Source organism: Stegodyphus dumicola, chromosome 7 (assembly GCF_044657685.1).
Source record: "Stegodyphus dumicola isolate Sdum_Otavi_A_Nest chromosome 7, ASM4465768v1".
NCBI classification, from domain to species: Eukaryota; Metazoa; Arthropoda; class Arachnida; order Araneae; family Eresidae; genus Stegodyphus; species Stegodyphus dumicola.
The window spans coordinates 101,345,130-101,360,628 of record NC_140774.1 but is presented as its reverse complement, the minus strand read 5'-3'; the positions used below and the strand labels follow the sequence as shown (position 1 = coordinate 101,360,628).

The following is a 15,499-nucleotide window of genomic DNA, read 5'->3' as shown; positions in this document are numbered from 1 at the left end:
GACCTCAGAATAGCATTAATTTAAAAAATGTGCTTTCAACAGCAATGTTCGTTTTTCAAAAAGTAACATTAGTCTGTTGCAGAGTATTTTTGTTTTATGAAGAGAAACTTATGTCTGATATTATTGAAAGGCCTTTCATATTATCATTTTGATTAATTTAAAAGTTCAAATTGATATGCTACTCCTTATATTTGCCCTGTAAAATAGCTGAAAAAATAGTATGTTTTATTTGCATGTTTTAGTGTCAGTTAATAAGATATATTCTAGAACTTTCTTTTTAGTAATTTTAGCTAAAATAGACACATGTTGCTTTAGATTTAACGTATATGAGTAAATGTGTTGCATGTTGATATGATCATATTATTACAGTAAAAGGCATTTTGTGAAATGTTTCTATGAAGAACTCAGAACAGCTGTTCTTCATATTTCAAAAATATATTCTCTCCTTCTAAAAAATGACATTTTCAGTAAATTAAAGAAGTCAACATAGCAATGAACTTCATTTTGTTACTACAAGGAATTCAAATTTTGTTCATACGCTTGAATTACAACGTCTAACTAATTTTTTTATTCTTATCTGCACTCAGTGTTTGTCAACAGTCTGCTATTGTTTGAAATAATGCATAACTTTTTTACTTACCTTCAAATAATTTCCTTTGAATTAACAGATTCTTTCATTAAAAACCTAATGTCGTGCTTTTTGAATAAGCATAAAACTTTGCCAACTGACCTTAATTTTTAAAGCCTTGTTTCCCTTAAAATTCTTAATACAATTATGCCTTTAAGAAATTTATTTCTAAAATTAATACTTCAGTTTAGCTTAAAATTTAATGCATTTTAATTTTACCTATAATTTTTTACAAACATAATATGTAATAAATCTAAGCTTAATATTTACCATTTCGAAAGTGATACTAAAAAGTATTCCTAGTTATTATAAATTTCGAGATTCGCATACAAAATTGTGAAATAAACATGTGACAACAGAAAACAAACTTTATGCTCTCTCTATATTACAGCATGTTAATTAAGAAGTTTATTGAATTTTATAATTTTATTGTGAAACACTATGAAGCAAATAATATGCTAATTAAAATACAGAAGTAAAAATAATTTATTACTTAATTCATAAACTTTACGTAAAACCTGAAAAAAAGAATTAATTAAAAAATAACATAATATAATTTAATAAACATTTCATAAAAATTCGTTTCGACTGCTTGGAAAAAATGAATGGTTTTTCTCCTCTTTGTAAACCATGTCTCCTAAATAAAGAAAAAAACATTTCTTTTAAAATCATAATCATGCTCTTAAAAAGCTTATAAAAATTATTTTAATAGATGTTTTAAACATGTGCTCATATAACACTTTTAACCATATTTCTTTATAATATCTTAATTAATTAAGAACAGCTTAAATTCTTTAAAAAATTGGATTACAGTGAACCGTCTCATTACAACAAGCTACCTCAGTCAATCACTTTTTAAATTTAACCAGCATTCCTCATAAAATAACTAATTAGTAAACATAATTTCTCTAGGATGCCCACTATCATTTAAAGATCAAAATTTTCAGGAATCACGTATAGCTAGCTTAGAGAAGAAGGTTCATTGTACAAAAACAGCCAATATTCAAATATTTTCATAAATGAAGCCACCATAGTTATTAAATATAATATACAGTATACTTATATTCAGAATTCAGAACTTGAATAAATTTCTCGAACTGTTTTAGCATTCGAAAAATATTATATTTATTACCTTAAATTTCTAAAACAATATTACATATTCGTCCAAAGGAATCACTGGGACTTGGACAACATTTTCCCCCTAGCTTTCTTTTAGCACAGGATTCGGAATATGTTTTAAAGATTTAGGTAATGTTTGTCTTCCTTAAGGCGCTCACAAAACAAGTTACCCTAAATGTTTTGTCCGCATAGTGGTCATTTTCATCTTACTAACTGATTTGCTAGTGGATTTTGGGTGCATGGCCTATCATTGATGAAACAATAATAGTGAACAGCTTCAAGAAAATGGGGATATCTAATGCTCTTGATGCCATATTCCCACTTATTTTTACTAATTTTATCTTCCGTAAATTAAGAGGGAAAAATTAAATGAATAATTTAATTTCCAAAGGACACATTCACAGTAGGAATATAACAAATGAAAAGTAATCATGGATAAACTACTACTATCACAATATTATTTATTTAAAAGAAACCTCTATTTCAATAAGAATACACATAATTGCAACATCTAATAAGTTATCTCATTTCTTCTTTATAATTTGAACTTCTGTCATTCTCATTGTTGTTCTTGCAAATCCTTAGGCCTCAGATCATACATAAATAATTAGAGAAGGTTGTGGTCCGATGCTTGCTAGGGTGAACATTCAGCTGATATGGCAAAATTGCACAGTGAATGGCAGTTGGTATTTGCTTTCACTATCATAGATCATTGTTTGTATTAGGCTGACATAATATTCAACAGTTAGAAGAGAAAGATTCAACGGGGCCTTAAGTGTGCAAAAGTTTGCCTTTGTTAGTATGACGAAAACAATCATTATGTTGATAAATCCATTTTAAAATATTGGGATATTCATTTTCTGAATGCATTAAAAGGGGGAAATTATGTAAATATTTTTTTTAATTTTCAGAATCTGGTTCTAAAGCTGGGTGGGGTGGAATATGCAACGCAATACGGTAATCCTGAAGATCATTGCTCGTGGCAGTACAAACTAAACGGTGATAACTTGCATGCTGTAGAAGAAGACACAAATTGCAGTTCCAGATGCATTAAATGCTTTGAGGTCTAGGGAGTAGCAGTGGGCAATACTAAGAGTGAAATTCAAGGTATAGGAAGTAGGAATGAAAATTACTTTTATCAGATAACTTAAATGGTTATGTTACTAAGCGATCTTATTGGAATGTAGGTTTCTTTTAAATAATAATACTATGATAGTTACCAGTAGTTCATTCATGAATATTTTTGATTGGTTATGATCTTATTGTAATTACATCCTTCAAAATTAAATTGATTGCTTAATTTCACCCTTGATTTTCATACTATAATATTAGTAAAAAGGAAGAAAAAAGTCTGCAAGTAAACATAACTCCTCTTTCTCCCTCCCTCTCTCTCTCTATATATATAGGTATGTATCTTTGTGTGCAACTAAGCAAACCAAATGTGACTTTTTCTTCTTTAAAAAAATTGTGTAAATAAATAGAATTAAGTTCATTTCAAAGACTTATGACATATGAAATATACATGATCAAAATAAATTAGAAAATTAAGTTCAAATAAATTTTAAGCTAAATTACGTGTTGCAATGTAAGTTGCAATAATTCAATTGTAATAATTAATACTAACAAAACCAAAAATCATATTCCCATTTTGCAAAGTATAAAAATTCTTCTGCAAAACTGAAAAAATGACCAACACTTTGGCTTATTTGATAACTTTCAAATTCACTCCTTTGTTTGCATTTAGAATTTATAACTTTAATTTCCCACAGAAATTTGTTTTTGATTTTAAAAAATTTCACTGGCATAATTTCATTCACTTCAGCATATATTAATAGATGCAGAAGGTTTTTGTACCTTACATAATTTTAAATCTTATGTAAACTAACATAATTAATAACAAAATCAAAACATAGATCAGAAACAGCATAAAATTTAATTAATAATTACTACTAGTGTCACACAAAATGTTATGAAATTAATTAATAAAATAAGAATGAGATAAAATATATAGAATTAATATTCCACATGTGTGAAATTTGGAAGTTTTACGTTAAATATTTTTTTAATTAAGTATTTTTAAAAATGACTCCTTAAAGCATGGGACCTTTCGTAATTAGAACTTGCAAATCCACTGTGCTAGTCTTTCATAACATTGCTTTTCTTTTATTAACAAGAAATATTGCATTCAGTTATTTAATTTAAGATATCAAAAATAATGCTACTGAAAGGCATGAATACTTACTTAAATTTGAAATTAATTTGGTTGACTTAAAAATAATATTTAAAAAAATAAATCTTCATATATACGTCTAAAAATCAGACCTTATTAATTTTCTTTTATTTGAACGATATCTGAATTCTGCCTTAGTTTGGACTAGTAAATCATTGGGCAATTAAATGCCAAGCTATAAGAGAACTAATATAGTTTACAAATGCACTGAATTTTATTTCTGGTATTAACTTTCAAAGAAAGTAAAATTTTCTGCATATTTGCATCATTTGGATTGATAGAATATGGCAAAGCATACAAAGGCTATCAGCCTGAAGGGAAGTATATATTCATGGGCGGTTTTGTAAGGAAAAATAGCTTGCATTTCCATTTATTCATGTGTATATATATATATATATATATATATATATATATATATATATATATATATATATACATTGTTAATGCTAAAATCAATGCTTCATTAAAAATTCATTATTATTTTATTTTTAATACAACATACAGATACAGAATTGTTTTAAATTCCAATAAACAACAATAATTTATTTTTAAGAAAACTTATTTTATGATTTATATATTATATTACATGAATAAGAGAAACATTTGTCAAGAAATGTATTAAACTTGTATTAGCAGATTCATGCTATCCTAGTAACTCAAAACTGTATTAAAACTGGGCAAAATAAAATCAACATAAATTCTACATTAAATGTTTAAAAACTTATAAGTATGCAATGGTAGTTATATATACAATATAATATATGTTGTCATTTATAAAATATTAATGAAATGATATTTTTGGAAATAATGCACAAAATTTTAGTTTTGTTTTATAATTAGTTTAATGAATTGTTAGAAAAATATTTTAGGTCATTTCCATTTTTCCCCTGTTGATATTGGTATATTAAAATATATGGAATAATTAAGTTGCATCTAGTTAGTAAAACAAAACATTACGAAAAGTATGATACGGCATATTTTTAATCAATATAATTACTTCATTTTGGAATTATAATATTTTCGTAAGAAATTAATACCACTGAAAAAAATATTATTACACTAAAGGAATAAACGAGATTCTCGACTGCGTTGGTTAAGTTTTTGTAATTTTACTTCATAACACACTCGTACACATACATATTAGACTGAATTATAAACCAGGTATAACTAATTAGATAATCCTAGAAAAAGAATAAACCAAACCTAGTAAGCAAAAAAATATATACATTACATTCAGAATTCTAAATGTTTATATAAACGTTTCTCGCAAAGCCTGCCGGGAAAAAGATGTCAAACGTTCTTTGGTCAGACGATTGGAAAAGAACGCTAAAATGATTAGTTTTGTTTTCAACAACCACATTACCATTTCAATTATATACCACAAACAGTGATTAAATTTTGGAATAATTAGTTTTAAATAATAATACGGGCAATTTAAGGCGTAATTTATCGGATGCACAATGACAAAATACTACTATTAGATCTGCATTTGGAATAAATACAGTGTCTCACAAAAGTGATGGGACACTTGTGCTTTACAAAAGGAAACTGTAATAAAATTAATTAAAAAAAAACATGTAAAAATTTTTTGTGGGTGTTTTTTATACTTAAATTTAGTAACAATTATTATGTAACATACATTTTCTTAAAATATTAAAATAATAATTTAATAAAACTACAATTGTTTAGAACGGAGCAAAAAATGGCTCACATAAGTGATGGGACACGATTAGATACTACTACGTACTACAATAAAAATATTTTTTGGGGTTTCTATTTTTACTCAAAAGCAATTATCAATAATTTATAAAATCGTCTGCAGTCTTTCTCTCCAGTTTGTTTTGGAATTTTTGTGTTTTTTAGCTCTGTGCAGCCATGAATGCTAAACGAAAAGAAACTTTGCCTGAAATTCGAAAATTAGTTATTAATTTGCATATTGAACGTGAAAAATCTATTAGAGAAACTGCTGCAACAGTTAACATGAGTCATACAACAGTTTTCAATATCATTAAACGATATAAAAAGAATCATATGATTCAGGATAAAAGAAGACCTGGCCGACCATCAAAGCTATCCAATGGAATAAAACGAATTATTGTTCAAAATATTTAAAAAAAAATCCAAGAATGAGTCCTCCTAAAGTTGCTGCTGATTTACAAGCATTATATGGAGTAATTGTTAATCCTGAGACTGTTAGAAGAGTAATTCGATGTGCTGGATATCACGGTAGAGCAGCCAGGAAAAAAATCTTCGTAAGTGAAAAGAATAGAAAACTCAGACTGGCTTTCGCAAAATCCAACATAAATAAGAACTCTGATCACTGGAATGAAGTTATATTTGCTGATGAGAGTAAATTTAATATATTTGCTTCTGATAGTATAATCTTGGTGTAGAGAAAACCCAGGAAAGAATTTCACAAACAGAACTTGGTGCCAACAGTAAAACATGGTGGAGGAGGAGTTATGGTATGGGGGTGTATGTCATCCGCTGGAGTTGGTTATCTTGTTTTTATTGACAGTATAATGGATCAGTACAAGTATATTGACATTTTAAATCAAAATTTGAAATCTTCAGCACGAAAATTGACCCTTCATAACGATTTTAAATTCTGCCAGGACAATGACCCCAAGCACACTGCTTTGAACGTTAGACTCTGGCTGCTGTATAACTGTCCTGAAATAATAAAAACACCACCACAGTCTCCAGACTTAAATCCCATAGAGAATATTTGGCAAGAATTCGCAAACACACCATCTCTTCAAAACAACAATTAAAATCATTGCTTCAAGAAGAATGGGGTAAAATCACTCCAGAAATCACAAAAAAATTAGTCGAATCCATCCCAAGAAGATTAAATCACGATTTAAAAGTAAAAGGAAATCCAACAAAATATTAAAACATTTTAAGAAGTAAAATTTTTGGATAAATATATGATGGAAAAGTAAGTGTCCCATCACTTATGTGAGCCATTTTTTGCTCCGTTCTAAACAATTGTATTTTTATTAAATTACTATTTTAATATTTTGAGAAAATGTTATGTAATAATTGTTACTAAATTTAAGTATGAAACACACCCACAAAAATTTTTTACATGTTTTTTAAATTTATTTTACTAGTTTCCTTTCGTAAAGCACAAGTGTCCCATCACTTTTGTGAGACACTGTATTTTGCACTCTTTCAACTCATTAGACATTACGAACACTGATATTAATTAATCGCAAAGCTTAAACGTTTAAATACTTACTCACTACATATAACAGTGCAAAGTGCATGAGAATAATCTGCATAAAATGAACAAAAAATATTTCAAGCAGTAATTGTAAACATTTTCTTACTTACCTGCGCTATACAACCAACATGCATTCAGCCATGTTTTTTTCTGCAACTAGCTTTCAAACACTTTCCTCCTGATTGGCTAATTTCCAGTCAGTCACGTGATTCTTCCGCGCGGCTACTGAAACATTATCTGTAATGTTACAAACAAATCAGCTGTTACCGCTACAGTTTGCTTTCAACCTGTTCCCATTACAGGAAATTCTGTAACTTTTTGATTTCTGTAACTTTACAAAACTTTTGCCTGTAAAGAGCGAACTTTTTTTTTACCGTGTAATAGCAGGATTCAAAGAAGCTGAAATTATATCTTTAGATAAAGAGGCTGTAAACCAAGAGGATGAATGTGGCGATCTGGAAGACTTGTACTTAGATCAGGATTTACTAAATCTTTTTAATTCAGAAAGTGAAGAATCAGATTTTGATGGCTTCATATGATGTATAGTTTGCTTTAATTCCTTTTGTAAGTAAAATTTAAAATTTGCTTTTGTAATCCAAATTTAATAGTTCGTTGTTGCAACATTTTTTATAATATAGTCTGAGATATAATATAGATTTTTATAATATAGTCTGAAACTAAAGAAGTCCATATAATACAAATATGGACTTCTTTAGCGGGTAAATATAAGTATATTCGTAAACGTAAATATATTTTCAACATTTCTTACCTTTAATTTATTTTTAAGTTACGATTTCATTTCATGCATTTTTCGTAACTTATATGTCATATATCAGGACATAGATTGAGATTTTGCATCTATACTGCCCCAGACGAAGTCAAGCGCAATTTAATCTATTGCGGCGTTTCTGTGTAATTTTAATTTTTTTCCCGCCATTTTTCTCAAGTGCGGCGTTTACGCTGATGCGGCCTTTCTTCCGGAAATTACGGTAATTTCAGCTACTTTGAACCTTGATGTTATTGACAATGTTTTTACTGATATCCACGCAATTCCTACCCACTTTGCAAATTCTTCATAAGATGCTCTACGCATTTTGTGGCTTTTGATATATACATTTGTAATCCTTCACTGATCTAACATTCTGAACACTTTTGGATTTCAGTTTTGAAAGATTTATTGCCTGAAAAATGTAATGGTTGTAAGATTTTTGTCAAACCACCAAAAATTATTGCTAATGTCGTAGACAGTTTTGACAGCTGATTTTCACTGACTCAAGTAAATGAGAATGCATGGAATCCATTATCAACAATCCGTTTGGTGAAAAAAAAGATCCCTTACGATGTCGCCAAACTTTTTGTAGCCACTCAAGCATGATTGTTTCATACATCCGTCCATTCTCGTTTGCACAAATAATGACGTCATTAGGAAAATCTCCCTTCGGAGTAATTTTCCTTTTAAAAATGATATCTGCTTTAGCTTGTCAGCTTGCAGCACAAGCTAACACTCATGTAAATGACATTCTTTCATGCCTTGTCGCAAGTATATATAGTTTTTGCACCAGACTCATCAACAGTTTTGTTTGCAGGAGAGTCAAAAGCTAACAGCGCTTCATCCATATTTATTATCTGTAATGGAAGAAGTTTTTTTGTGATCAATAATATCTGTCACACATTTTAGAAAAGTTGTTTTTTTTAACCTGCCAGTCGATTGGTAATTGTTGCCCGACTGTTATTCTAGTACACACAGAAATATTTTTTCATTTCGTAAATCTGCTACACCAGTAAGGCCTTTGAAGTTATGTTCATTTGCTTCGCCTTAAATTTTGCTCTTAAGTGAATTTTTACAGTCAAAATTGCCATTTCTTTTCCTTGCTGCTCCTTTATCCAGTTTTCCGTCGTCCTCTAGGTTTGGCCACCTTACAGTACCACTTCTTTTGGCTCATTTCTGTTGCAGCATCTTTTTAGGTTCTGCAACTTTGAGTGCATCTCTCATCTACTTCAAACTCTCAAATTGCTGCTCTCTTTCCAATTTCTTCAGCATGGGAAATTACTTTAAGCTTAAAACCAGTAATATAGCTTCTGTGCTATTAAAAAAATTTTCCCGCTTCCTTCTTACTTAAATTGGCCACTACTATATATACTAGGCCAGAAGCAGTGGTTACTTTATTATGAAGGCACCTAATAACTGGGCCACCTTTGCCTCCTCTGAGGGGATGAACAAATACACCCATGCCTTCTCCGGAATTTGAACCCGAGCCCTTTGGTATCACAGTCGGCTCCCCAAACCACAATAAACTTCTCTACTTGAAATCTTTCCAACAAGTATTTATACTAAAGCTGACAAAATCTGTATCTGAAGATACCAAGAAAAGATACCAAGAACAATCGATTCACGCTGAAGGAGGAATATGTCAGAGTTCGTTATTGCAACTCGGCTGGAATCATGTCCACATTGGGAAAACAATCACAGTAGATTTGCAGTGGGGAGGGAAAGGAAGATGCTGGGTTCTGGAAGATTCATCAAATGATAGAGAACCGAGACTGTTAAACTGATGAAAATCCTGATTTGAACAAGGCTAAAAAAAAAAAAAAAAAAGAATGTTAATGTTACAATGCCGTTTAGGGTGAGTAAGGCACATAGGTCCGTTCAAAGGAAGAAATGTAAACAAAGTAGAATTCGCAGAAAGCAAATGAGTGGTTTTTTTTGTGTGGGAACAGCATTAAGGTCACCTACCGTGGAAATTAGAGTACATTTTAGTAGAACACTTCAAAAGACACACACCAACATGAACATTTGATAGAATAGAATATTGATATATTTACACAGCTTGACTACAAATGCCTGATTTTGTTCTAAGTCAGAATATCAATTGGCAAATCTTAGACTCTTCTAGTTTGCACATTTCATACTTAATGAATAGGTAGAAACAAAGTTAAAATCTGCAGTTCTTTTCTAAGCATATCTATAGTTTTTAAATACATTATTTTAGAATGTATCTTTAATGTAACTATAATAATTTATTTTATTTTTTATTCAAACAAAATGATTCAATTTGAATTTCCATCCATCCTCTAGAGTTGTATTTTAAGTATTTACCTGGGATGGGATACATATTTATAAATTTATAAATGTATTCATTGTTTAATTTCTGATTAATATGTAATCTTTTTTTTTTTCCCAGAAACAAGGATGACATCCAGTGATGATGAATCTGCGTCATCATTCGATGATAATGTTTCATTTATTGATAGTGAAGAAGGTGAAATATTGCCACAAGTTGATGTCCCTAAAGATATTGAACTGAAGTCTGTAATTGTTGATATATGTTGCCATCCCAAGAAAAATGTGATAGCAGCTGGAACTATTGATGGTCCTGTGCATTTGTATTCATTTGAAAAAAATAGCGAATGTAAAGAAATTCTTACTTTTGAACATCATAAAAAGTCTTGTAGAGCTGTGAAATATTCACAATCAGGAAATTACCTTTTTACAGCCTCCCAAGATACAACAATTTATGTTGTTGACCTTGAAACCAATTCTGTGCATCGTAAATTTTCCCGGCCAGATGGATCGCCTATTTATTCTTTATTACCTGTGGATGATTATTTTTTAGCTGCAGGAGAAGATGGAGGGCAAGTAGTTATATGGGATTTTCGAATGCAAGCTCCTATAGCTTGTTTTGAAGACTGTGATGATTATATCAGCAGCTTGTGTGTAAATAAAGAAAAAAAAATTCTTTTATCAACCAGTGGAGATGGTCTGCTTTCAGCTTATAATGTACGCTCAGGGAAAATGATGGCACAGTCAGAAGCATTTGATTATGAATTATTATCTTCTGCTATTTTTAAAGATGGAAGTAAAGTTGTTGTTGGTGATAGTGATGGTTCTTTGGACTTTTTTAATTGGGGTGAGTTTGGTAGCATAAGTGACAGATTTCCTGGCCATCCTGGTACTGTTGATGTTTTAGCTGTTGTTGGTGATGATGTTGTATGTACAGGCTGTGAAGATGGTAAAATAAGAGCTGTGCAGCTGTTCCCTAACAGGTTCTTGGGAATTTTAGGAAGCCATCATGGTTTTCCAGTTGAAGCTCTTTCTGTTTCTCATGATTCAAGTGTGGTTGCAAGTTCATCATATGACCAAAAAATAAAATTTTGGGATTTGTCAAGTATAGAAGATGCTAAGTCAGAAGAGGTTGTTGACTCTAAGAAGGGAAAGCAGTTGAATAAACAGATAGATAGCTTTTTCTCTGATTTAGCTGACTAATTTATATTTCTGTATGACATTATTGTAGAATATTAATCTGTAATTAAAATGTTTTGAAATAAGTTATAGTTCAAATATTTGTAGCTTTTTGTGTTTTGTTATAAATACTTTGAATCTTCTTGTGGTGCTACTTTCATAAAGCACCATCTCGGAAAGTGATCACTGTTTCTGAGAAAAACTAAACATTGTTATTGAAAATCACTTCTCTAAGATGACCATCTCCGGCAAAGACCATTGTCATCCACAGTAATGGATTTTCATCTTAGAAAGGATTAAATGTAAAAAGGAATTCATAAAATTATTATATTATTATTTTTTATGTTAGCAGTGGAACGAAAACTATTTTTCTCAAATCCTTCATATAAAAATGAGAAGGTGAATGATAAAAAATTATATTAATATTATACTTAAAGCAAGTTTAATATCTGCTTTTTATGAAATAAAAGCAGCTTAAAGTAAAAATTGAAGCAAGCATAAAGGGGTAAGACTGTTTCAAGAGTTAATGTAAACACTAAACATGGAGCAATAAACTCTTTGGGTTTACTTCTGCAGAGAACCTATTGGCAACAGTGCATTTTTAATCACCAATGGTAATAGTTTTGGGGTTATACGACTAAGTTTTGAAATTATTCAGGTTGGTAGAAAAGCTTGGAGTAATATGTAAGTAAAAATTAGCATAAAAAGTAAAGTAAATGTTAGTATTATTATTGAAATACTAGAAAGCCTGGCGGTCATGCGAAACGACCGCTGTTCTAGATATTATAAATTGTAATTAAAATGATTTGTGCAAAGGTGACTGCTAATTTAAACTGAATTACCCAGGGCAGGCGGCGAGGACGCGCCTTTGCTTAGTACCCCACGTGGTTTCCCCATTTTGCTTGCTTAATTGCTTAAAGTAGAGTGCAGTGAAGGAAACCGTTGGCGGTACATTTCTTAAGAGCCCACCGCTAGCTTAATCAATAAAAGTGATTTAAATAATGAAATCGCATGTCAAAGATCTCTTTGTACACAACATTTCTTGTGTAGATCTTTCCATCATTTTTAAGTTTGCCCTTGCAAAGGACCATCCATTATTTAAAATTTTATGTCCGTTCTTTCACAAACTCTTGAACAGGCAACATAAAGTTGACCGTGTCCAAATGCAGGCTCAGGTTAAAAAAATGCGAACACGCTTAAGCGTTTTGCCTTGAGACTTATGGATGGTCATAGCAAAGGCAAGTTTTGCAGGAAATTGTCTGCGTCTCAATTGAAACGGCAACCCTGTGCCGTGGCAACTTCACCCCATTGCCTAGTACAGTTACGCAAGCAACCAATAAACTATCGACGACAAACAGACACTTAAGCCGCATACATATATGGGGTGAAGTAACATCATCTCCTTCGAAACGGCTGGCTCACGGGCTTAGCGAAGCACACCGTTGGATTCCGCAGGTCCGTAGCACGCCATTTTGACCATTCGCGTCCTCTTGGGACTTTAATTAGCCGAGATATGAATTAAAAACTACTTTTCCCTACATTTTCCACTTTCTTGGGTTTTCCCTATTAGAGAGTTTTGGCTACGTGCCAATTCCCCCCCCCTCGAATATCTACGGAACGGCGCTGAATTGAAATTCGAGACACGTATCCTCAGAGTCCATCGATACCGTTCTCATCTTCGTACGACTTTAATCGCCCGAGATATTAATTAAAAACTGCGGAAACGTTAATTTTCGCGCTCATTTTTCCGAGTGGCAACAATAAACTATCGGCGACACACACTTTAGCCGCTTATATATATAAAGATTAGACTCCTAGTTAATCCTCTTATTATAAAAGAGTTTAAAAAAACTTGCATTCTTATATAATAGCTTTAATGCTTGCTAAAAAAACTTGCATTTTTATACTACATTTTTTTTCCCAGATTTTTATGGCTTTAAAAAACATCTCCCTTTTTTCAGAAATCTATGCCATTAAGGAAATTTTCAGAGACATACTACCCTAAAAGGATATAATTTTTAATTGCGTTTAAAATTTCTGTTAAGGATCTTACCACTATGCTTAACTTCGGGCCGACATAGGTATTTGAGCCTGTGATCAGCTAGATTTTCCTTGTGAAAACCACGTTTTTGTGATTTTACTTTTAGAGGCCGCCTGTTCGATTTTGTGGACTGTATATGTGCGCCAGTTGCCAGATTAACACAATTTATGGAATGGAAGTAGCTATAAAATGAGGTTCTCTGTATCGTTCCTATTTTATATGCACTTCCGAGAAGTACAAAATGGGGGTTCTGTATCAAAGGACCTGAAGGCGAGACCAAGGGCAACAACATCAATGAAATTACCAGAGGGCGGAGCCAATGACGTCATGAGTTGAGTTGTAGACGTCGTGTTGCTAAGATATTTCATTTAAATTTAGTTTTTCAAAATTGGCAATGGGGGAAATTCTCATGACGCCCCCTAGGGACGAAAAAAGTAAATTTATTTTGGAAATTTTTAAATCATTTAAATAATTCTCTGAATACAATGTACATTATGACAGAAAAAAAGGAACTTTAAAGAAAATCTCATAAAAAGGAAATTATATGGAGCAAAAAAATTTTTTCTTTTTGTTCCCACCACCACCCAACGCTATAAACGTTGCAACAATCTATTTTTTTTTTTTTCCTTATTAAACATCTTTTATATTTTTATGATCATTTGCATAGGAATGCACTCCATCATTGAGTACATAACGTTTATCATCAAAAGTAGAGAGCTATTTTATTGATAGCAGCGGTAAAGGGTTGATGATTTATACTTTGAATATTATGTTGCAATTCTCTGGTATATGTAGACATTCTCTATAATTTTTATATTTAAGTTTTCTTTTAATTATATTGCGCTTGATTCCTGTTGCGGTTTTTTATTTTCCTTCAACAGTAAAGAATACATTTTCGGTCTCAGGCGTATAAATTTCAATATCGGTTCTGAAACCATTTCGTCCTTGAAACATCCAATTTTCTTTTATTATTGGTATTGAATAAAGAATGACTCCGGATAATTTGATGTATCATGTATTTGTATGTGTAAACTCATATCTTCATATGCGTCTTCAGTTGAAATCTCTTACATAAGAGAATCCGTATCTGTAAAAAACAATTTTGCCGTTTCTCCATACTGTCTTTTGATATGATTGTAATGAAAGTTATACATATGGTATTTACTGAGCTCTAATATTACTATCCTACATAAATGGGTCTATTTAAATTAACACAGTTTTCAATCTTTGTACTCCAAATAATTCATTGTCCAAAATTTTGAAGTTATGAAAGGCTGATGTTGCTACTAATTTCTTTATTAATTTATTCATTTTTTTATTTAATTTCAGTATTGACTAACTGAACATCAACATGTCTTCTCACCTTTTCCATCGATTTACCGTATACACTATTGTTCATTAACTTAAAGAAATCTTTTTCATACCCTGCCTGTGCATTTTTACACTGGTCCGTATTAAATTGTATATATAATTGCAACTATGCCGTTTGATTAAATTTTAATATTTTATGTACATGCAATAATTTTAAACGTAATGAAAGGTATAATTGTAAATTTTTATGATAGATAACGTAATTCAATTTAGAGTTTAAATTGGGAACTAATTTATTATTTTTTAAAACACTGACTGTATACGGTGAAAAATGATGAGCTTCAATTTTCATTTTTTTTTTTTTTTTTTTTTTAAGCCAGTTGATAATCGTTATGCATGTCATGAAGTTTTTCGGAATATTCGAAATCTACTTCCAAACTATCTTCAAGTAAAGCCAAAACATTTTCTATGATATTCTTATTGGGTTCGAAATACATTCAAAATTTCCATAGGGCAACAGTTGACTCATGGCCCAACCATATAAATTATTTGCATCTAGATACAAGATATATTTATTTTTCTTAGATGAATCAAAGTGACTAAGGTATTTATTGTTTGCAATAGCCTTGTGCTGAATAATCATGGATACTCCTCCGTGAATTCCATGTTCTATAAATAAGTGCATTTTGATATCTGTTAAT

The 15,499-nt window shown here is 30.8% G+C and overlaps 1 protein-coding gene across 2 annotated transcripts in view; it reads left to right on the top strand.

Moving 5' to 3' along the window:
- The window catches only part of LOC118205291 (WD repeat-containing protein 55), a 48,622-nt gene extending 37,090 nt beyond the window's left edge, over positions 1 to 11,532 (top strand). Inside the window, exons 1-2 of one of the 2 annotated variants that reach the window (XM_035377585.2) lie at positions 7,624 to 7,770; positions 10,389 to 11,532. In XM_035377585.2, the coding sequence (XP_035233476.1) occupies positions 10,397 to 11,470 (1,074 nt within the window). In that variant the 5' untranslated portion in view covers positions 7,624 to 7,770; positions 10,389 to 10,396 and the 3' untranslated portion in view covers positions 11,471 to 11,532. Of the gene's footprint in view, positions 1 to 7,623; positions 7,771 to 10,388 lie in introns of those variants that run through there. The other variant, XM_035377584.2, reaches the window with a different exon arrangement.
- The last annotated feature ends 3,967 nt before the right edge of the window (positions 11,533 to 15,499 follow it).